At 39.5% G+C, this 20,238-nt stretch overlaps 1 protein-coding gene across 4 annotated transcripts in view; it reads left to right on the plus strand.

The window, feature by feature from the left end:
- IQUB (IQ motif and ubiquitin domain containing) overlaps window positions 1–6,290 on the plus strand; it is a 94,737-nt gene extending 88,447 nt beyond the window's left edge. For 2 of the 4 annotated variants that reach the window (XM_033192239.1, XM_033192237.1), the window contains exon 12: window positions 5,340–6,289. In XM_033192239.1, the coding sequence (XP_033048130.1) occupies window positions 5,340–5,522 (183 nt within the window). In that variant the 3' untranslated portion in view covers window positions 5,523–6,289. Of the gene's footprint in view, window positions 1–5,339 lie in introns of all 4 variants that reach the window. The other 2 variants (XM_033192238.1, XM_033192236.1) reach the window with 2 other exon arrangements.
- The last annotated feature ends 13,948 nt before the right edge of the window (window positions 6,291–20,238 follow it).

Consider the following 20,238-nt stretch of genomic DNA (forward strand, 5'->3'; position numbering starts at 1 on the left):
CATGCTTAAATACTGCCATCAGATTAAGAAACAGAACTTGTGGATTAACAGCAAAAAAATATATGAATGGCATATATGGCACAGATTAAATAAAAGGTATATATAAGAGATTTGAACATATTACAAGTCCTAAACATCATACCAGTCTCTCCTAATAGCAAGTTTAAGCATATTCCACAGTAAATTCCATGAAGGCAGTGATTTTGTTCAGCTTATTTACATCTGTTTCTCTGATACCTACAATACTGACTGTTGCAGAGTGGAGTTTCTAAGTATTTGTTGAATGAATAAATGTGCATTACCACCAGATAGGTATTATGGAACCCAGAATCTGTCCTTCTTTGATTAATTATCATGAGTCTGCTTAAAAACACCCAACTTTGAAATTTTTTTCATAATTTTGTGCTCTAAATGGCAATCATACTGATGGAGTGTAGTTCTGATGCTCCATTTTTCATTTGCTTCCAGCTTGCGGGGAGTGGAGCAAGCACTGTAAACATTAAATGCCATTTACTGTAATTTTAGTAACTTACATGATGCAATCTGTAAAACATTTTGATGGGTAAATTGAGGGGCTCCTGAAGAGTTCCTAGAGAGTTCCAGTTACACTAAATTCAGGATCCCAATAATTAATACTGATTCTCTGCATTCTTTAACTCTATGCAAGTTATCAGCTAAGTAAAGTAAAGAAATTACAAAATACAATAGTCATTTAAAATAGTGTGATTCCCTGTTTGGTTTTTTCATGGAACAAGGGGTGATTAATATAAAGATAAGAAACGGCCGGGCGCGGTGGCTCAAGCCTGTAATCCCAGCACTTTGGGAGGCCGAGACGGGCGGATCACGAGGTCAGGAGATCGAGACCATCCTGGCTAACACGGTGAAACCCCGTCTCTACTAAAAAATACAAAAAACTAGCCGGGCGATGTGGCGGGCGCCTGTAGTCCTAGCTACTAGGGAGGCTGAGGCAGGAGAATGGCGTAAACCAGGGAGGCGGAGCTTGCAGTGAGCTGAGATCCGGCCACTGCACTCCAGCCTGGGCGGCAGAGCGAGACTCCGTCTCAAAAAAAAAAAAAAAAAAAAAGAAAAGAAAAAAAGATAAGAAACTAGGTAAGGTTTTAGTTTTTAAATATTTTTTTAGTTTTAGGAAGCAAGGCTAAGGAAAATTTCACTCTAGGGATTGAAAGAAAAGGTAGCAATAAGTTGAAGCTGTGTTAAATGTTATATTTAGTAAACTAAGCTGCCTCATAAATGTTTAACCACAGGAAGCATAGTAAATACTAGCAATATCATTTCATCTAGGACCCATGATGAGATTGAGGTTCATTCCCAAAGCTGATATTCCAGTGCTTCTTCGATTAATCCACACAACTCCCTTTGTGCATTTAATCAAATTACTGCAGTATCAAATTAAATGTTCTATTCACATGCATTTCTAATTTCAGAATGCCAGTCTTATCAAATTTCTATAAAGGGCACCAAGATTTGCAACCAGACAAACTGGAAGAACATTTGCCTTTTTTATGGTTTTGGGCTGATACAGTCTTTTAACTATTAACTTTCAGCCCAGTTAAAGAGTAGTTTGTGTCTTGCAGAAAGATGGGACATTTTCAGAATTTTCTTAATGTTCAGAGATATTTGCTTTCTTAAGAAGTTAAAAAAATGCTTTAAAGTTAATCAGAAACAGGTATAGGAAACGTGGAAAAACACTTTTCATTAATGTGAACTTGAAGTGGAGCAGATTGATCTCTCCTTGTGTGCACATTGGCCAAAGTAGGAACAATCATGGACTTAAAATCAGTAATCCCGACCCAGTTACTCAAATCTCTGTCACTGACAACTTTACATTAAAACCTGCCCTCTTTGCTTCATAAATTTTTAGAAAGATTAGCTAAATAAGTGGAATCAGTAAAGAGGATAAAAGCAGCCCTGGCTCTGAATTCTACCTTTACCATTCATGAGTTGGGAGAAATTGGAGAAATTTGTGAATGTCTCAGTGACCCAGTTTCTTGTCTATAAAAAAGAGATAATGGTATCTCATCATAGGGAAGCTTTGAGTAGACCATTATTTAAAGCTTTCCACATAGTTTTTTTTTGGCATGAATAAACTTACATAGTAACTATGAAAGCACTTTAAATTTTTTTGATGCATTTTTAATTTTCATAAAAGCAATATATTATTGGCTTAGAATCTGAACATAGTAAAAAATGTAATGTAGAAAGTAAAAGTCTCAGAGGTTGAGGGAATAGGAAGAGATTTGTTAAGGATAACACAAATTATAGCTAGATAGGAGGAGTGAGTTCTAGTACTGTTCTGTGGCACTGTAGGTTTTCTATAGTTAATTACAATATATAGTTCCAAATAGCTAGAAGAAGCATATCAAAAGTTCCCAGCACAGATTGTAAACTAGTTCAACCATTATGGAAAACAGTATGGCAATTCCTCAAGGATCTAGAACTAGATGTACCTTATGACCCAGCCATCCCACTACTGGGTATATACCCAAAGGATTATAAATTATTCTACCACAAAGACACATGCACACGTATGTTTATTGTGGCACTATTCACAATAGCAAAGACTTGGAATCAACCCAAATGTCCATCTGTGACAGACTGGATTAAGAAAATGTGGCACATATACACCATGGAATACTATGCAGCCATAAAAAAGGATGAGTTTGTGTCCTTTGTAGGGACATGGATGCAGCTGGAAACCATCATTCTTAGCAAACTATCACAAGAAGAGAAAACCAAACACCGCATGTTCTCACTCATAGGTGGGAACTGAACAATGAGATCACTTGGACTCGGGAAGGGGAACATCACACACTGGGGCCTATCGTGGGGAGGGGGGAGGAGGGAGGGATTGCATTGGGGAGTTATACATGATATAAATGATGAATTGATGGGTGCTGACGAGTTGATGGGTGCAGCACACCAACATGGCACAAGTATACATATGTAACAAACCTGCACGTTATGCACATGTACCCTAGAACTTAAAGTATAATAAAAAAAAAAAAATTAAAGAAAAAATTAAAAAAAAAAAAAGTTCCCAGCACAAAGAAATAATAAATGTTTGAGATGAATATGCTAATTACTCTGATCATGATATATGTATCATCCCGTCACGATGTACCCCATAAATATGTACAATTATTATCAATTTAAAAATTTTAAAAATGATTGAATGAATAAAGGAAGGCAAATAAACAAATCTCCCATATAGAATTCTAAATAATTTATGTATATACTCTCCACTCTTAAGGAGTTGGAGAATAACTCTCTACCCTTTAAGTATGGGCTGTGCATAACTCCTTTCCAAAGAGTATATTATGGATGGAAGGGGAGGAACTTCACAGTAGAGAAACCTGACAAGCACTACCTCAGCCAGGTAATCAAGATTAACAGCAGGAGTGGTGTCATGTTGATGGTATGTACCGTTGATATGATGTGAGGAGAAGACCACTTCACCCCTGTGGTCTTCCTCCCCAAACCCATCCCTTCAGTCTAATAATGAAGAAAACATAGGACAAACCCAGATTGAGAAACATTCAGGAAAATGTGGGTGTGGGGCATATGGGACCTTTCTGTAATATTCTTAGAACTATTTGTGCACCCAAAGAATTTGTGGATATAGTTTAAAACCATCACATGGCTATTTCAAGAGAGTGGACCTTATTTCAATGGGGAAAAAAGGTGTCTTGATGTCCACCCATCCCTGTCTCCATGTTGCAATGATAACTACTATTTCTTATGTATATAATAATCTATTGAAATCCTTCTGGAAGTTTCCTATGTGTATGTAAGTATATACACTTTACTGTAGCAGGAATTTCATATTAAATGACTCTGAGACTTAGTTTCTTTGCTTTACTTAACAATATAAATTATATAATATGGAAATATATTCAGTTATTTGAGAGTTACTTATTAGTGCCTTGAACACATATATCATAATTTATCTCATCGTTACTAATTTATAGTTCTGTAAAGGCACTTTGAAAACCTATAAAGTTCTGTACATGTGTAAGTTAATATAGCATAAAAAAGTGTGTTTTTCTTGAATGAAATATGGGCTATGAAGTGGTAGAAACAGAGTTAGATTAGCTCAAAAGATGAATATTTTAACCTAGTAAATTTTTCTGTTAAGAAATTTTAATAAGCCCAGGATAGCCTTATATAATGCTTTCTTCTCCTTCGGTCCTTTCACCCAGGACTTTCTTTTATCTTTGATTTGACCTTTTTTATGAAGGGAATGTCTTATTCTCAGAAAATAAATTTTAGGAAGAAGTGTAGGTAGTATTTGTGATTTGACTGAAAAGAGGGCCAATTAAGATTAATAGGTAATAGATTATATTTATTAATTTAACCAGAATTTACTTTTGAATGTGCCAAATACTGTACTAAGTAATTACAGAGAAACAAGAAAATTTAATGAATATAACTTTTTGTTGTCTCAGCTGCATTTGGGTTCAGCTACAAGAACAGAAAAATCAATTTATAATGATATAATCAAATGTGAGTTTACTTTTCTTATGTAACAAGAAAGTTCAAATGTTGGCAGTTTGGGGCTATTATGGTGGATCACCTTGTTCTCAGAAATTCAAGCCATCTCACTTTTTCCTCAGCCATATTTAATCTTCAGCTTTCTCTCTCATGCTTGATGGACTCTTAGTGATAGGAAAGCTAGTTCATCTACTTCATTACATGTACCTCTCAGTAATGGCAAAAGGCTAGATGTGCTTAATAGGCGAGTCTTCCCGCTCTTAAAAGTCCTGTTAAAAGTCTTTATTCAATTATATATATAAATAATTATATAAGATTATATATATTGTGTATAATTAAATAATCTTGGAAGACATTTAGTCGTCATGTCTCCTTAGATGCTTCTTGGTGGTGACAGTTTCTCAGACTTTCCTTGTTTTGTTTTTTTTTATTTTTGTTTTTTCTGACCTCAATATCTATAACATTAATAATATAACCATATATATATATTCTAACTAGACACCCCCAGTTAGAATAAAGACTAAAAAAGCTAGACACGTCACACCCTGTACAAAATCATGCCTCCGGCTCAAATGGAAGAGAGAATGAATACTGAGTTGGTAACTAGCAGCGGTTTAAACTTAGGGAAGTCAGAGAGAGTGTTGGGGAAAACTTCCAGGTTAAAGTATCATAGGAACTGAGTCGTGAATGATGATAGACAATGTGAGAAAAATAAATGTAATCTGGGATGAAAGAATTGACAAGCAAAGGCACTGAGGCATGACAGTATTTTTATCTGGCAAAATATATCTGTGATATTTACTAGAATTTGATTTTTTTCTTTGCAGGGATATGAACGCTCATTTATTCACAAGATCAAACACAAACATATCCTGGCTAAGAACTATTTTTCTCAGATTCCAGTGCTGGCTTCATTTATACTTAATGATGGTGAAATTGATGAGATCAGATGGAAACATCACTCAGACACAACACCTAAGATTATAGAATCCCAGAGACCTCCTCCTTAGGTGATCCAGGAGTATTTGTTTGATGATCGGCATTTTGTTCACTGCTTATAGGGTAATACAGAGGTCACAGAGTATGGAAATGGAATTTAATCTGTTTATTGATTTTGTTTTGTGTTTTTCATAAGTATTTTGAGTTATATAAAGAGAAAACATTTCTATATAAGTATACTGTTGTTAGGAAGTTAGTACTAAATTGAAATGCAATTTTGTTACTGAAATTAATATTTTGGAGTAAAGAAAACATTTTAAAATGTGTTTTCACATTAAATTTTTTTTTAAATTTCAAGTATATTAGAGTTAAAATCTAACAACCAGATAAAAACTAGACAACTTTCAAGTTATTTATTTTAGATAAAATGTAGTTATAGGAAGCTAATCAGTATGTGGAGGGGAGGAAACATTATAAAATGCTGTTTCTTGAAAATTTCTATAAGTAGGATAAAAAAATTTATATTTTAGTATAGGCATTTGAATCTTTGCAGTTTATTGTCTGCTTTCACCTTCCATCCTTCTCATAATCCCAATAAAACAATTGAAACTATAAATAAATAAAAAACCTTAATTCTGGGTAAACAATGGAGCTATTAGCATATGCAAGAAAAACTCCCTGTGGACCATGGTGAAACTGTAAGAAGAATAAACTTGTTAAATAAACCATAACAACCCCCTTCTCCAATAACTTGGGGAGAAAGTCTGAGAACCCAGGAAGAGTGTAAAGAAGATAACTGAGAGGATCAAGTTATCTTGATCATGATAACATGACCAGCTGTGAAGGGAACAGCCAGGCATAAGGGAATCTCATGAACTACAGAAATATACAATTTCATACTTCTTCCTTCCTCCAGTCTCCTGCTTGGGTTTCCCACTGGCCAAACCCAAAAGGAAAGCAGAAGGGGTAAGAGTCAGTTTATAATTTTTAGGGCTTCAAGGCAAAGAGCAGAGTATGTAAGGGGAAGAGTAGATCTGAAGGGCTACTTAGAAAGTATCCAAATGGATAAAGAATTAAAAGTGAAAATCTATAATCAAATAGCAATATTTTACTCACTATCACACACAACATAGTTATATATACATAAGACATATGATTTTTCTCCTAATTCCAGTCAGCAATTAATGAGACTTTTCTCTCAAGTTTAATGATCAAGAAGTTAAATATTTGTTCTATGTAAATATTTGACAACATTTCAGTCACACATTTTGTAGGATATCTAAAATTTTTCACAGCACATGGCAGTTGTTAAGAGAGTATATCAAGGAGGAAATTGCCATAATGTAGTCATTTTCAAGGTCTCATAGACAATTCAGGGAACTCTCTAAACAATAAATTACAGATGGGACTAGATTGGGGACCATTCTGATTACTGATAAACTGGCAGCAATTTAATACAGACAAATGCAGGTTTACACTGGAGTGTAAATGGTTAGATGTTTTGTAAGACACTTTAGGAGAATCCCATAGCTCAGAGAAGAAAGGGTTGGGGAGGTAGCAGGGAGGGTTGGGGAGGCAGGCAGTGAGAAGAAAATAGCCAGAGAGGAGGAAATAACGGACTTTAGAATTCCCCTGTTGACCCAGGGGTGAAACAACTGGAATGGAAGACTTACGGAGAAAAATGGAGAGAGGAGGACAGGAAATTTGAAGTCTGAAAGAAAGAGGTGAGGGTATGTATTCCCTTGGTTTCTCCTATCTGCTTTTTTGGTCTGTTGTCAGTGGCTGCAATTCTCTACATCAACCCACAGCTCTGGTTGGGTGGTAATCCCTCTTGCACCATGACTCTTTCTGAATTTTGAAAGTCATCTTTCCTTTTCCTCTTTTAGCTTAAGCATGAAAATGTCTTCCTTTTGTGTAGCTAGGTTAAGATGCTTTATTTTTCGTATTGATTTTGTTAGGGTCCTCTCCATTGTAAAAAATTATTTTATTAAATGCTTCTTAAATTAAACAGTTCGAGTGAGCCAACAGATTTCTGCTGGACCTTGACCCAAGCAGTAATTGGTACCAGAAATGATCTCAGGAAACTGAGCTTAAAATGGAATCCTAGCCGGGTGCGATGGCTCATGCCTGTAATCCCAGCACTTTGGGAGGCCAAGACGAGCGGATCACGAGGTCAGGAGATCGAGACCATCCTGGCTAACATGGTGAAACCCCGTCTCTACTAAAAATACAAAAAATTAGCCGAGCTTGGTGGCGGGCGCCTGTAGTCCCAGCTGCTCGGGAGGCTGAGGCAGGAGAATGGCGTGAACCGTGAGGCGGAGCTTGCAATGAGCCGAGATCACGCCACTGCTCTTCAGCCTAGGCGACAGAGCGAGACTCCGTCTAAAGAAAAAAAGAAAAAAAAAGGAATCCTAGGGTTGGGTTACTCCCACATTTGAACAGCATATGGATAACCTTGGCAGGTGAATGGAATAATGGCAATCTGCAGTAAGTGGTAGCATCATGATTAATCACATTATCACCAATGGTGGCATAGAATAGAATGGGGTGCAGATGGGGGGTAAAGCATATGGAGATCCAGTGGCTGAGGCAATTTATCCCTTTCATGACAAAAATTGTGGGATAGGATGGTTGTATTTTACACTAGAGAGGGTCCATAGAGAAAGGGATAAATTGAAAGTCTCGAATGTCTAACTCAAGGCCCAGATAGATATTCAGAAAGTCTTTATGACAAAATTACTTATCTCCTGTATATGCTGTACAATATTGTGCCTATAGTTAACAATGCTGTATTTTACACTTAAAAATATGTCTAAAGGGCACATGTGAGTGAGGATTAAGTCTGGAACCTAATTAAACTTTGCAGAGCTGTACTGTCAATTAAATGTCAACTCTTAACAGATCTTTTGCTAAGGTAAGGATACTAGTGAGGAAGAAAAAAGTGTGTTCTGGTATGAGTTAGCTTGAACACTGGAAGACCTGCAGGATCTTGCATTATTTTGTAAAGAGCCAGGGGAGCATGCGTAAGAACATAGTGTAAGGGTATTAGGTGATCTAAAAGGATAAAGATTATATCAACCCAAATTTGAGTTTCTGCCTAGAATTCAGGATTTAATGTGTTGCTTTAAAGTGTTGAGAATTGCTAGATGTGTTAACTGATGCCTGGACTCAAAAGTGGCCTATACCAATCAGTTTGAAATACCAGCACTTCCCTGGAAAACATTACACAGGACGATGGGTTGTTGGAATAGATCTACTTATTATATGCTACCTAAATACCTACACCCCATAGGAGAGAAAAATCCCTAGAAGCCCTAGGGACAAAATAACAAATCACGACAGACGATGGTGGGATTGTGGAGAAATTGGAACACTTGAACACTGTTGGTGAAAATGCAAAATGGTACAGCTACTGTAGAAAACAGTTGTATGGCCAGGTGTGGTGGCTCATGCCTGTGATCCCAGCATTTTGGGAGGCCAAGGCGGGCGGATCACCAGGTCAAGAGATCGAGACCATCCTGGCCAACATGATGAAACCCCCGTCTCTACTAAAAAAATAAAAATAAAAAATAAAAAAAATCCTGGGTGTGCTGGCACACATCTGTAGTCCCAGCAACTCGGGAGGCTGAGGCAGGAGGATCACTTGACTCGGGGAGGTGGAGGTTACAGTGAGCCGAGATCGCACTGCTGCACTCCAGCCTGGTGACAGAACGAAACTCTATCTCAAAAAAAAAAAAAAAAATTGTATGGAGGTTCCTCAAAAATTACAAGTAGAATTACCATGTGATCCAGCAATTCTATTTCTGGGTATTTATCCAAAAGAATTGAAATAAAGATCACAAAGAGGTACCAGCACTGCCATGCTTATTGCAGCACTATTCACAGTTGCCAAAATATGGGGAAAAAACCTGAATGTTCACCAGCGGATGGATAAAACAAATGATATATGCAATATACATGCAATGGAGTACTTGCAGTGGAATATTATTCAGCCTTAAGCAAAAAGGAAATCCTGTAATATTTGACAATATACATGAACCTGAAAGATGTTGTACGAAGTGATATCAGCCTGTCAGAAAGAACAAATACTGTGTGAGTCCATTCATATAAAGTATCTAAAATAGTTAAACTAATGGAAGCAAAGAATGAAATTGTGATTGTCCAGGGCTGGGAGCAGGGTAGGGTGAAATAGGAGTTGCTATTATCAATGAATGTAATATTTCAGTTATGCATGATGAATACATTCTAGAGCTCTACTGTGCAATATTGTGCCTATGGATAACAATGTTGTATTTTACACTTAAAAATATGTTAAAAGGGTAGATCTCAATCTAAATGCTCTTACCACAATAACATTTTAAAAGAAACAAGTCACTATGGATAGAGTGGTCTGACCCTGCAGGGATTTATAGCAGCTATTAATTGATCATCATATCCACAGGAATGAAATGGGCAGTTGTAGTAGCTTAGTAGGACCGTCATAAAATTGCCACGAACTGGGTGTCTTAAAACAACAGAAATGTGGCCGGGCACAGTGGCTTATGCCTGTAATCCCAGCACTCTGGGAGCCCGAGGCAGGTGTGCCACTTGAGGTCAGGAGTTCGAGACCAGCCTGGCCAACATGGTGAAAACCCATCTCTACTAAAAATACAAAAATTGGCCAGGCGTGGTGGCAGGTGCCTGTCACCCCAGCTACTTGGGAGACTGAGGCATGAGAATTGCTTGAACTCAGGAGGCAGAGGTTGCAGTGAGCTGAGATGGCACCACTGCACTCTAGCCTGAGGGAAAGAGCAAGACTGTCTTTTTTTTTTTTTTTTTTTGAGACAGAGTCTCGGTCTGTCGCCCCAGGCTGGAGTGCAGTGGCCGGATCTCAGCTCACTGCAAGCTCCGCCTCCCGGGTTTACGCCATTCTCTCGCCTCAGCCTCCCGCGTAGCTGGGACTACAGGCGCCCGCCACCTCGCCCGGCTAGTTTTTTGTATTTTTTTTAGTAGAGACGGGGTTTCACCTAAAAAAAAAAAAAAAAAAAAAAAAAAATCCCAGAAATGTATTGTCTTACAGTATTGGAGGCAAGAAGTCTGAAATCAAGGTGTCAGCAGAGCTGCGCTTTCTCTGGAATCTTTATGGGAAAATCCTTCTTTGTCTCTTTCAGCTTCTGGTGGCTTCCAGCATTTATTGGCTTCCTTGACCATATCACTCTAATATCTGCTTCTGTGGTCACATTGCCGCCTTCTTGTCATGTGTCTGTGTCTTCTGTCTCTCATAAGAACACTTGGCATTGGACTTAGGGCCACTGGCTAATAATACAGGATGATTTAAGACCCTCAACTTCTTTATAACTGCAAATACCCTTTGTCCAAAGTAAGGTTACATTCACAGGTGCCAGGTATTGGGACATGGACATATCTAAAATGAGGCCACCATTCAACCTACTACAGCAGCCTACTATGGTTCTGTATGACCTATATGAACAGAGAAATTTCAACTCTGGAGCACAGAAAAAATTTTACTCAAGGTGCTGTAATGGGGAATATTTTATATATATATATATAGAGAGAGAGAGAGAGAGAGAGTGTGTGTGTGTGTGTGTGTGTGTGTGTGTGTGTGTGTGTGTGTGTTATAGAGTTCTCAGACTTGAGCCATTTCACAGAGCCTCTTGATGGAAGAAGTGGCTGGCTGCCTTTAAGGAATGACCCCCCTCTGCACGCTTATAAATGGTTACCATGATCGAGACCATCCTGGCTAACGCCGTGAAACCCCGTCTCTACTAAAAAAATACAAAAAATTAGCCGGGCAAGGTGGCGGGCACCTGTAGTCCCAGCTACTCGGGAGGCTGAGGCAGGAGAATGGCGTGAACCCGGGAGGCGGAGCTTGCAGTGAGCTGAGATCCGGCCACAGCACTCCAGCCTGGGCGGCAGAGCAAGACTCCGTCTCAAAAAAAAAAAAAAAATGGTTACCATGAATATTTCTCTAAGCCATCTATAGTGGGACCTGGGCCATTTCTCAGGGGACAGTAGCCTGGGGAGAAGCAAACACCCAGACCTTCCAAGGGTTCTTAGATACTGGCTCTCTAATGACTCAGGTCGAGAGATTCAAAACATCACTGGAGCCCACTGATCAAAGTGGGAGTCTTTGATGACTAGGTATTTGATTCCTGACCTAAATTTATCCAATAATGAGTGCATTGCAAACCATAGAGTCATTATGTTCATTTGTCCAATCCCAGTATATAAAGAGGGATATCTATATACTTACTAACTGGCAGTATTCCTACATAGGTTTTCTGATCTATGCAGTGAGGATTATTATAGTAGGAAAGGTCAAATGAAAGCCCCTGAAACTGTACTCCAATCCTTTCCTTCCCCAGAAAGAATAACAACAATACTGTATCCATAAGAGAACTGATGCCATCAAATACTGGAAAGATAATGATTCTTACCATGTTTCCATTTAATTACCCTTTAGGCTGGTGCAAATTTTATTCAAGTTGTAAAGCTGCTGTGGATTATCATAAAGTTAATCAGAGGATGATAGCAATTGTAGCTGTGGTTACAGATGTCTTGTCTTTATTGGAGAAAGTCTGTGTATCTCCACCTCTTTGCATATACCTATTGACCTATTCAATGTTTTCAACTCCCACTAGGAAAATAGATAATATGTATTTAATCTTAATGAGTCAGGGACAGCAGTAAGTCTTCACTATCTTACCTCAAGTCTCTGTCAACATTTCTGGTCTCCCTCATAATGCAGCAGGGTCTTGACTATCTTGATAGTCCACAGAATACTATGCTTCTCCATTACATGGTTGATATTTCCAAACTGGACCTGGCAAGCCTGAAGTAGCAAGCATCCTTTGTGCCTTAGTAACACCTCTGCATGCCAGAGGGTGGGAGATGAATCCTGTGAAAGTTTAGGAATCTGCCACTACTAGCTGGTGTGATTAATCCCAATTACTAAGGAGAAATCATGGTGATGCTATACAATGGGGGCCAAGGAGAACTATGTTTGGAATCCAAAGGATTCTCTGGGGGTCTTTTAATACTTGTTTTCTTAATAGAAAAGGTCAATGGAGAACTACAGCAACCAAATAATACATGACTGTGAACTCAGACACTTCAGTGATAAAGATTTTGTTTTCATCCCCATAAAGAATCCTGATCAGCTGATGTTGTCTGAGGGCACAGGTAATATAGAATAGGCAGTGGAAAAAGGAAATCATAGATAGCAACTAAGGCCTTGTGACCAGTTATAGAAATGAGGGCTATAATAGCTTTGTGTGTTGTCTCTTTATTTATTATATGTAGGTTTCTATCTGCATATGCCAATCAGTTTCCTTTTTCCCATTACAATTTTATATATAAGTTATTTCAGGTTACATTTAAAATTATCCTTTAGATGACAGAATTCAGTCAGATTGTAACTGAATTTTAGAAAGAAATTATAAAACTAGTGATAGAATAACTGTTGGGACCGAGTCTCCTATTTTGGAAGAAAGGGTAAGAAAGTCATCTTTTCTTTGAAGGATAGCTTATCTTGATAGGTGGAGGCATAGGAAGTTCAAATGAGGGTAGAAGGTTGTATATAGGAGCCAAGAAGCTAGAGGAGTTAGCTGTGCCAATTCTTATTTGTATTGCCTGTCAGCTCCAGTTATGTACTTCTTTGCCCTGCTTGCGATACTGAAGCTGAATCCTGTAAATGTTTCTCCTTTGCCAGTTGGACCTTGTTAAGTATTGCTACTGGAGGGAAATGTAAGGATAATTTAGTGAGGGGCTTATTTTCTTGGTTCCCATGTGCTTTTTTGAATCCTTATTCCATGTGGTGGGAAGCATTGGGCAGAACACCCAGTGGCACCCACCCTCCAGTGAATTGTGCCAGCACTTCTGCATGTGGCTGAAATACCCAGTGGTGGTGTTCACTCTCCCATGAGTTTTGTCAACACCCCAGTGATTAGTTCCCCAGTGAATCTTGCCAGCAATCTGATGAGCAGTTTCCTGCTTGTCAACCCTGGCTTGTGGCATTACAACACACTTCTCTGCCACATCTACACCTTCTCCATCAAGGTCTGATTCTCAGCTTTGGGTAGGGCGTGCTTGCAAACTTGTTTCTTCTTTAGGTGATCTGCCTCTACCTTAAAGGTGGACAGATCCCTGCATCTGCTGTTCCTGTATTCTTAAGAGGTCTCTCAGTAGTAGTTAATCACTTGTTACTAGTCAATAATTCTTTATATTAAAATTTCCCAGTTCAAATTACAGTGTTGCTTTTAATCTCCTGACTAGCCCTTGACAGATACAGGAGAGAATGTTCAGATTTCCTCTCTAAAGTAAGAAACCATTTGCTGTACTTTGTATTACCCACTGTTAAAAAGAGGCATAATACTTAGTAGGCTTCTTAGATTCTGGGGGCAACATAAGCCACATTTGGATATGGGACTTTAAACTATTTATTGAATAAACCTTAAAACAGCAGTTTTAAGTGAAATAAAGGGACTTCTTCTGCTTGGGCCATGTGACTTAGCAAACCCTATACCTATAGTATAGGAAATATGCTCTTTTCTGCCAAGTATTCTGATCTTCTTTTGGGTCATAGTGGAAACTGAATTACCCAGTCATGATTCACTAAATGACTGTATTACTCAAAATGCCCATAATAAACTGGGAGTTATCAGATCCACACGATAATAGAGTTGACCATGCACAGCATCATTCCTGTAAAGTAGAGATTATATGAGAATATATTTTAAGGTCTGGAAGTTACAAGTAAACTTCATGAGGTAGATAGTTCAAATTCCCATGATATGTTCTCCTTCTGCTTTTCTATTTACCCCTCAACTAACAACTGTGGATTCTGGCTGGGTATGGTGGCTCATGCCTGTAATCCCAGCACTTTGGGAGGCTGAGGCGGGTGCATCATTTGAGGTCAGGAGTTCGAGACCAGCCTGGCCAACATGATGAAACCCTGTCTCTACTAAAAATACAAAAATTAGCAGGGCGTGGTGGTGGGTGCCTGTCGTCCCAGCTACTTGAGTGGCTGAGGCAGGAGAATCGCTTGAACCCTGGAGGCAGAGGTTGCAGTGAATGGAGATCACACCACTGCACTCCAGCCTGGGCAACAGAAACAGACTCTGTCTCAAAACAATAACAACAACAATAAACACACATTACTGGCAAGATGGTCGAATAGGAACAGCTCCAGTCTCCAACTCCCAGCGCAAGCGACACAGAAGACCAGTGATTTCTGCATTTTCAACTGAGGTACTGGGGTCATCTCACTAGGGAGTGCCGGACAATCGGTGCTGGTCAGCTGCTGCAGCCTGACCAGTGAGAGCTGAAGCAGGGCGAGGCATTGCCTCACCTGGAAGCGCAAGGGGGAAGGGAATCCCTTTTCCTAGCCAGGGAAACTGAGACACACAACACCTGGAAAATCGGGTAACTCCCACCCCAATACTGCGCTTTAAGCAAACAGGCACACCAGGAGAATATATCCCACACCTGGCCGGGAGGGTCCCACGCCCACGGAGCCTCCCTCATTGCTAACACAGCAGTCTGTGGCGATCTATCCACAAGGCAGCGGCAAGGCTGGGGGAGGGGCGCCCGCCATTGCTGAGGCTTAAGTAGGTAAACAAAGCCGCTGGGAAGCTCGAAGTGGGTGGAGCTCACAGCAGCTCAAGGAAGCCTGCCTGTCTCTGTAGACTCCACATCTGGGGACAGCGCACAGCTGCAGACCAACGGGAAGCAGTGGGGGCCTGCGCAGATGCGAATGACTCTGTCTGACAGCTTTGGGGAGAGCTGTGGATCTCCCAACGCGGAGGTTGAGGTCTGAGAACGGACAGACTGCCTGCTCAGGTGGGTCCCTGACCCCTGAGTAGCCTAGCTGGGAGACATCCCCCACTAGGGGCAGTCTGACACCCCACACCTCACAGGGTGGAGTACACCCCTGAGAGGAAGCTTCCAAAGTAAGAATCAGACAGGTACACTCGCTGTTCAGCAATATTCTATCTTCTGCAACCTCTGCTGCTGATACCCAGGCAAACAGGGTCGGGAGTGGACCTCAAGCAATCTCCAACAGACCTATAGCTGAGGGTCCTGACTGTCAGAAGGAAAACTATCAAACAGGAAGGAGACCTATACCAAAACCCCATCAGTACGTCACCATCATCAAAGACCAGAGACAGATAATACCACAAAGATGGGGAAAAAGCAGGGCAGAAAAGCTGGAAATTCAAAAAATAAGTGTGCATCTCCCCCTGCAAAGGAGCGCAGCCCATCGCCAGCAATGGATCAAAGCTGATCAGAGAATGACTTTGATGAGATGAGAGAAGAAGGCTTCAGTCCATCAAACTTCTCAGAGCTAAAGGAGGAATTACGTACCCAGCGCAAAGAAACTAAAAATCTTGAAAAAAGAGTGGAAGAATTGACAGCTAGACTAATTAATGCAGAGAAGGTCATAAACGAAATGACAGAGATGAAAACCATGACACGAGAAATACGTGACAAATGCACAAGCTTCAGTAACCAACTCAATCAACTGGAAGAAAGAGTATCAGCGATTGAGGATCAAATGAGTGAAATGAAGTGAGAAGAGAAACCAAAAGAAAAAAGAAGAAAAAGAAATGAACAAAGCCTGCAAGAAGTATGGGATTATGTAAAAAGACCAAATCTACGTCTAATTGGGTTGCCTGAAAGTGAGGGGGAAAATGGAACCAGGTTGGAAAACACTCTTCAGGATATCATCCAGGAGAATTCCCCAACCTAGTAGGGCAGGCCAACATTCAAATTCAAGAAATACAGAGAACGCCACAAGATAGTCCTCGAGAAGAGCAACTCCAAGACACATAATTGCCAGATTCACCAAAGTTGAAATGAAGGAAAAGATCTTAAGGGCAGCCAGAGAGAAAGGTCGGGTTACCCACAAAGGGAAGCCCATCAGACTAACAGCAGATCTCTCGGCAGAAACTCTACAAGCCAGAAGAGAGTGGGGGCCAATATTCAACGTTCTTAAAGAAAAGAATTTTCAACCCAGAATTTCATATCCAGCCAAACTAAGTTTCATCAGTGAAGGAGAAAGAAAATCCTTTACAGATAAGCAAATGCTTAGAGATTTTGTCACCACCAGGACTGCCTTAAAAGAGACACTGAAGGAAGCCCTAAACATGGAAAGGAACAACCGGTACCAGCCATTGCAAAAACATGCCAAAATGTAAAGACCATCGAGGCTAGGAAGAAACTGCATCAACTAACAAGCAAAATAACCAGTTAATATCATAATGACAGGATCAAGGTCACACATAACAATATTAACCTTAAATGTAAATGGACTAAATGCTCCAATTAAAAGACACAGACTGGCAAACTGGATAAAGAGTCAAGACCCATCAGTCTGCTATATTAAGGAGACCCATCTCACATGCAGAGACATACATAGGCTCAAAATAAAGGGATGAAGGAAGATCTACCAAGCAAATGGAGAACAAAAAAAAGCAGGGATTGCAATCCTAGTCTCTGATAAAACAGACTTTAAACCATCAAAGATCAAAAGAGACAAAGAAGGCCATTACATAATGGTAAAGCGATCAATTCAACAGGAAGAGCTAACTATCCTAAATATATATGCACCCAATACAGGAGCACCCAGATTCATAAAGCAAGTCCTTAGAGACCTACAAAGAGACTTAGACTCCCATACAATAATAATGGGAGACTTCAACACTCCACTGTCAACATTAGACAGATCAACGAGATAGAAAGTTAACAAGGATATCCAGGAATTGAACTCATCTCTGCACCAGATGGACCTAATAGACATCTATAGAACTCTCCACCCCAAATCAACAGAATATACATTCTTCTCAGCACCACATCGCACTTATTCCAAATTGACCACATAATTGGAAGTAAAGCACTCCTCAGCAAATGTCAAAGAACAGAAATTATAGCAACTGTCTCTCAGACCACAGTGCAATCAAACTAGAACTCAGGACTAAGAACTCAATCAAAACCACTCAACTACATGGAAACTGAACAACCTGCTCCTGAATGACTACTGGGTACATAACGAAATGAAAGCAGAAATAAAGATGTTCTTTGAAACCAATGAGAACAAAGATACAACATACCAGAATCTCTGGGACACATTTAAAGCAGTGTGTAGAGGGAAATTTATAGCACTAAATGCCCACAAGAGAAAGCAGGGAAGATCTAAAATGGACACTCTAACATCACAATTAAAAGAACTAGAGAGGCAAGAGCAAACACATTCAAAAGCTAGCAGAAGGCAAGAAATGACTAAGCTCAGAGCAGAACTGAAGGAGATAGAGACACAAAAAACCCTCCAAAAATCAATGAATCCAGGAGTTGGTTTTTGAAAAGATCAACAAAATTGACAGACTGCTAGCAAGACTAATAAAGAAGAAAAGAGAGAGGAATCAAATAGACGCAATAAAAAATGATAAAGGGGATATCACCACCGACCCCACAGAAATACAAACAACCATCAGAGAATACTATAAACGCCTCTACGCAAATCAACTAGAAAATCTAGAAGAAATGGATAATTTCCTGGACACTTACACTCTCCCAAGACTAAACCAGGAAGAAGTTGAATCCCTGAATAGACCAATAGCAGGCTCTGAAATTGAGGCAATAATTAATAGCCTACCCACCAAAAAAAGTCCAGGACCAGATGGATTCACAGCTGAATTCTACCAGAGGTACAAGGAGGAGCTGGTACCATTCCTTCTGAAACTATTCCAATCAATAGAAAAAGAGGGAATCCTCCCTAACTCATTTTATGAGGCCAACATCATCCTGATACCAAAGTCTGGCAGAGACACAACAAAAAAAGAGAATTTTAGACCAATATCCCTGATGAACATCGATGCAAAAATTCTCAATAAAATACTGGCACACCGGATTCAGCAGCACATCAAAAAGCTTATCCACCATGATCAAGTGGGCTTCATCCCTGGGATGCAAGGCTGGTTCAACATTTGCAAATCAATAAATGTAATCCAGCATATAAACAGAACCAAAGACAAGAACCACATGATTGTCTCAATAGATGCAGAAAAGGCCTTTGACAAAATTCAACAGCCCTTTATGCTAAAAACCCTCAATAAATTCGGTATTGATGGAACGTACCTCAAAATAATAAGAGCTATTTATGACAAACCCACAGCTAATATCATACTGAATGGGCAAAAACTGGAAAAAATTCCCTTTGAAAACTGGCACAAGACAGGGATGCCCTCTCTCACCACTTCTATTCAACATAGTGTTGGAAGTTCTGGCTAGGGCAATCAGGCAAGAGAAAGAAATCAAGGGTATCCAGTTAGGAAAAGAAGAAGTCAAATTGTCCCTGTTTGTAGATGACATGATTGTATATTTAGAAAACCCCATTGTCTCAGCCCAAAATCTCCTTAAGCTGATAAGCAACTTCAGCAAAGTCTCAGGATACAAAATTAATGTGCAAAAATCACAAGCATTCTTATACACCAGTAACAGACAAGCAGAGAGCCAAATCAGGAATGAACTTCCATTCACAATTGCTTCAAAGAGAATAAAATACCTAGGAATCCAACTTACAAGGGATGTAAAGGACCGCTTCAAGGAGAACTACAAACCACTGCTCAGTGAAATCAAAGAGGACACAAACAAATGGAAGAACATACCATGCTCATGGATAGGAAGAATCAATATTGTGAAAATGGCCATACTGCCCAAGGTAATTTATAGATTCAATGCCATCCCCATCAAGCTACCAATGACTTTCTTCACAGAATTGGAAAAAACTGCTTTAAAGTTCATATGGAACCAAAAAAGAGCCCGCATTGCCAAGACAATCCTAAGTCAAAAGGACAAAGCTGGAGGCGTCACGCTACCTGACTTCAAACTATACTACAAGGCTACAGTAACCAAAACAGCATGGTACTGGTACCACAACAGAGATATAGACCAATGGAACAGAACAGAGTCCTCCGAAATAATACCACACATCTACAGCCATCTGATCTTTGACAAACCTGAGAGAAACAAGAAATGGGGAAAGGATTCCCTATTCAATAAATGATGCTGGGAAAATTGGCTAGCTATAAGTAGAAAGCTGAAACTGGATCCTTTCCTTACCCCTTATACGAAGATTAATTCAAGATGGATTAGAGACTTAAATGTTAGTCCTAATACCATAAAAACCCTAGAAGAAAAACTAGGTAGTACCATTCAGGACATAGGCATGGGCAAGGACTTCATGTCTAAAACACCAAAAGCAATGGCAGCAAAAGCCAAAATTGACAAATGGTATCTAATTATACTAAAGAGCTTCTGCACAGCAAAAGAAACTACCATCAGAGTGAACAGGCAACCTACAAAATGGGAGAAAATTTTTGCAACCTACTCATCTGACAAAGGGCTAATATCCAGAATCTACAAAGAACTCAAACAAATATACAAGAAAAAAACAAACAACCCCATCAAAAGTGGGCAAAGGATATGAACAGACATTTCTCAAAGAGGACATTCATACAGCCAACAGACACATGAAAAAATGCTCATCATCACTCGCCATCAGAGAAATGCAAATCAAAACCACAATGAGATACCATCTCACACCAGTTAGAATGGCAATCATTAAGAAGTCAGGAAACAACAGGTGTTGGAGAGGATGTGGAGAAATAGGAACACTTTTACACTGTTGGTGGGATTGTAAACTAGTTCAACCATTATGGAAAACAGTATGGCAATTCCTCAAGGATCTAGAACTAGATGTACCATATGACCCAGCCATCCCACTACTGG

This window comes from Trachypithecus francoisi, unplaced genomic scaffold, assembly GCF_009764315.1.
Source record: "Trachypithecus francoisi isolate TF-2019V2 unplaced genomic scaffold, Tfra_2.0 Lachesis_group4, whole genome shotgun sequence".
Taxonomy (NCBI): domain Eukaryota; kingdom Metazoa; phylum Chordata; class Mammalia; order Primates; family Cercopithecidae; genus Trachypithecus; species Trachypithecus francoisi.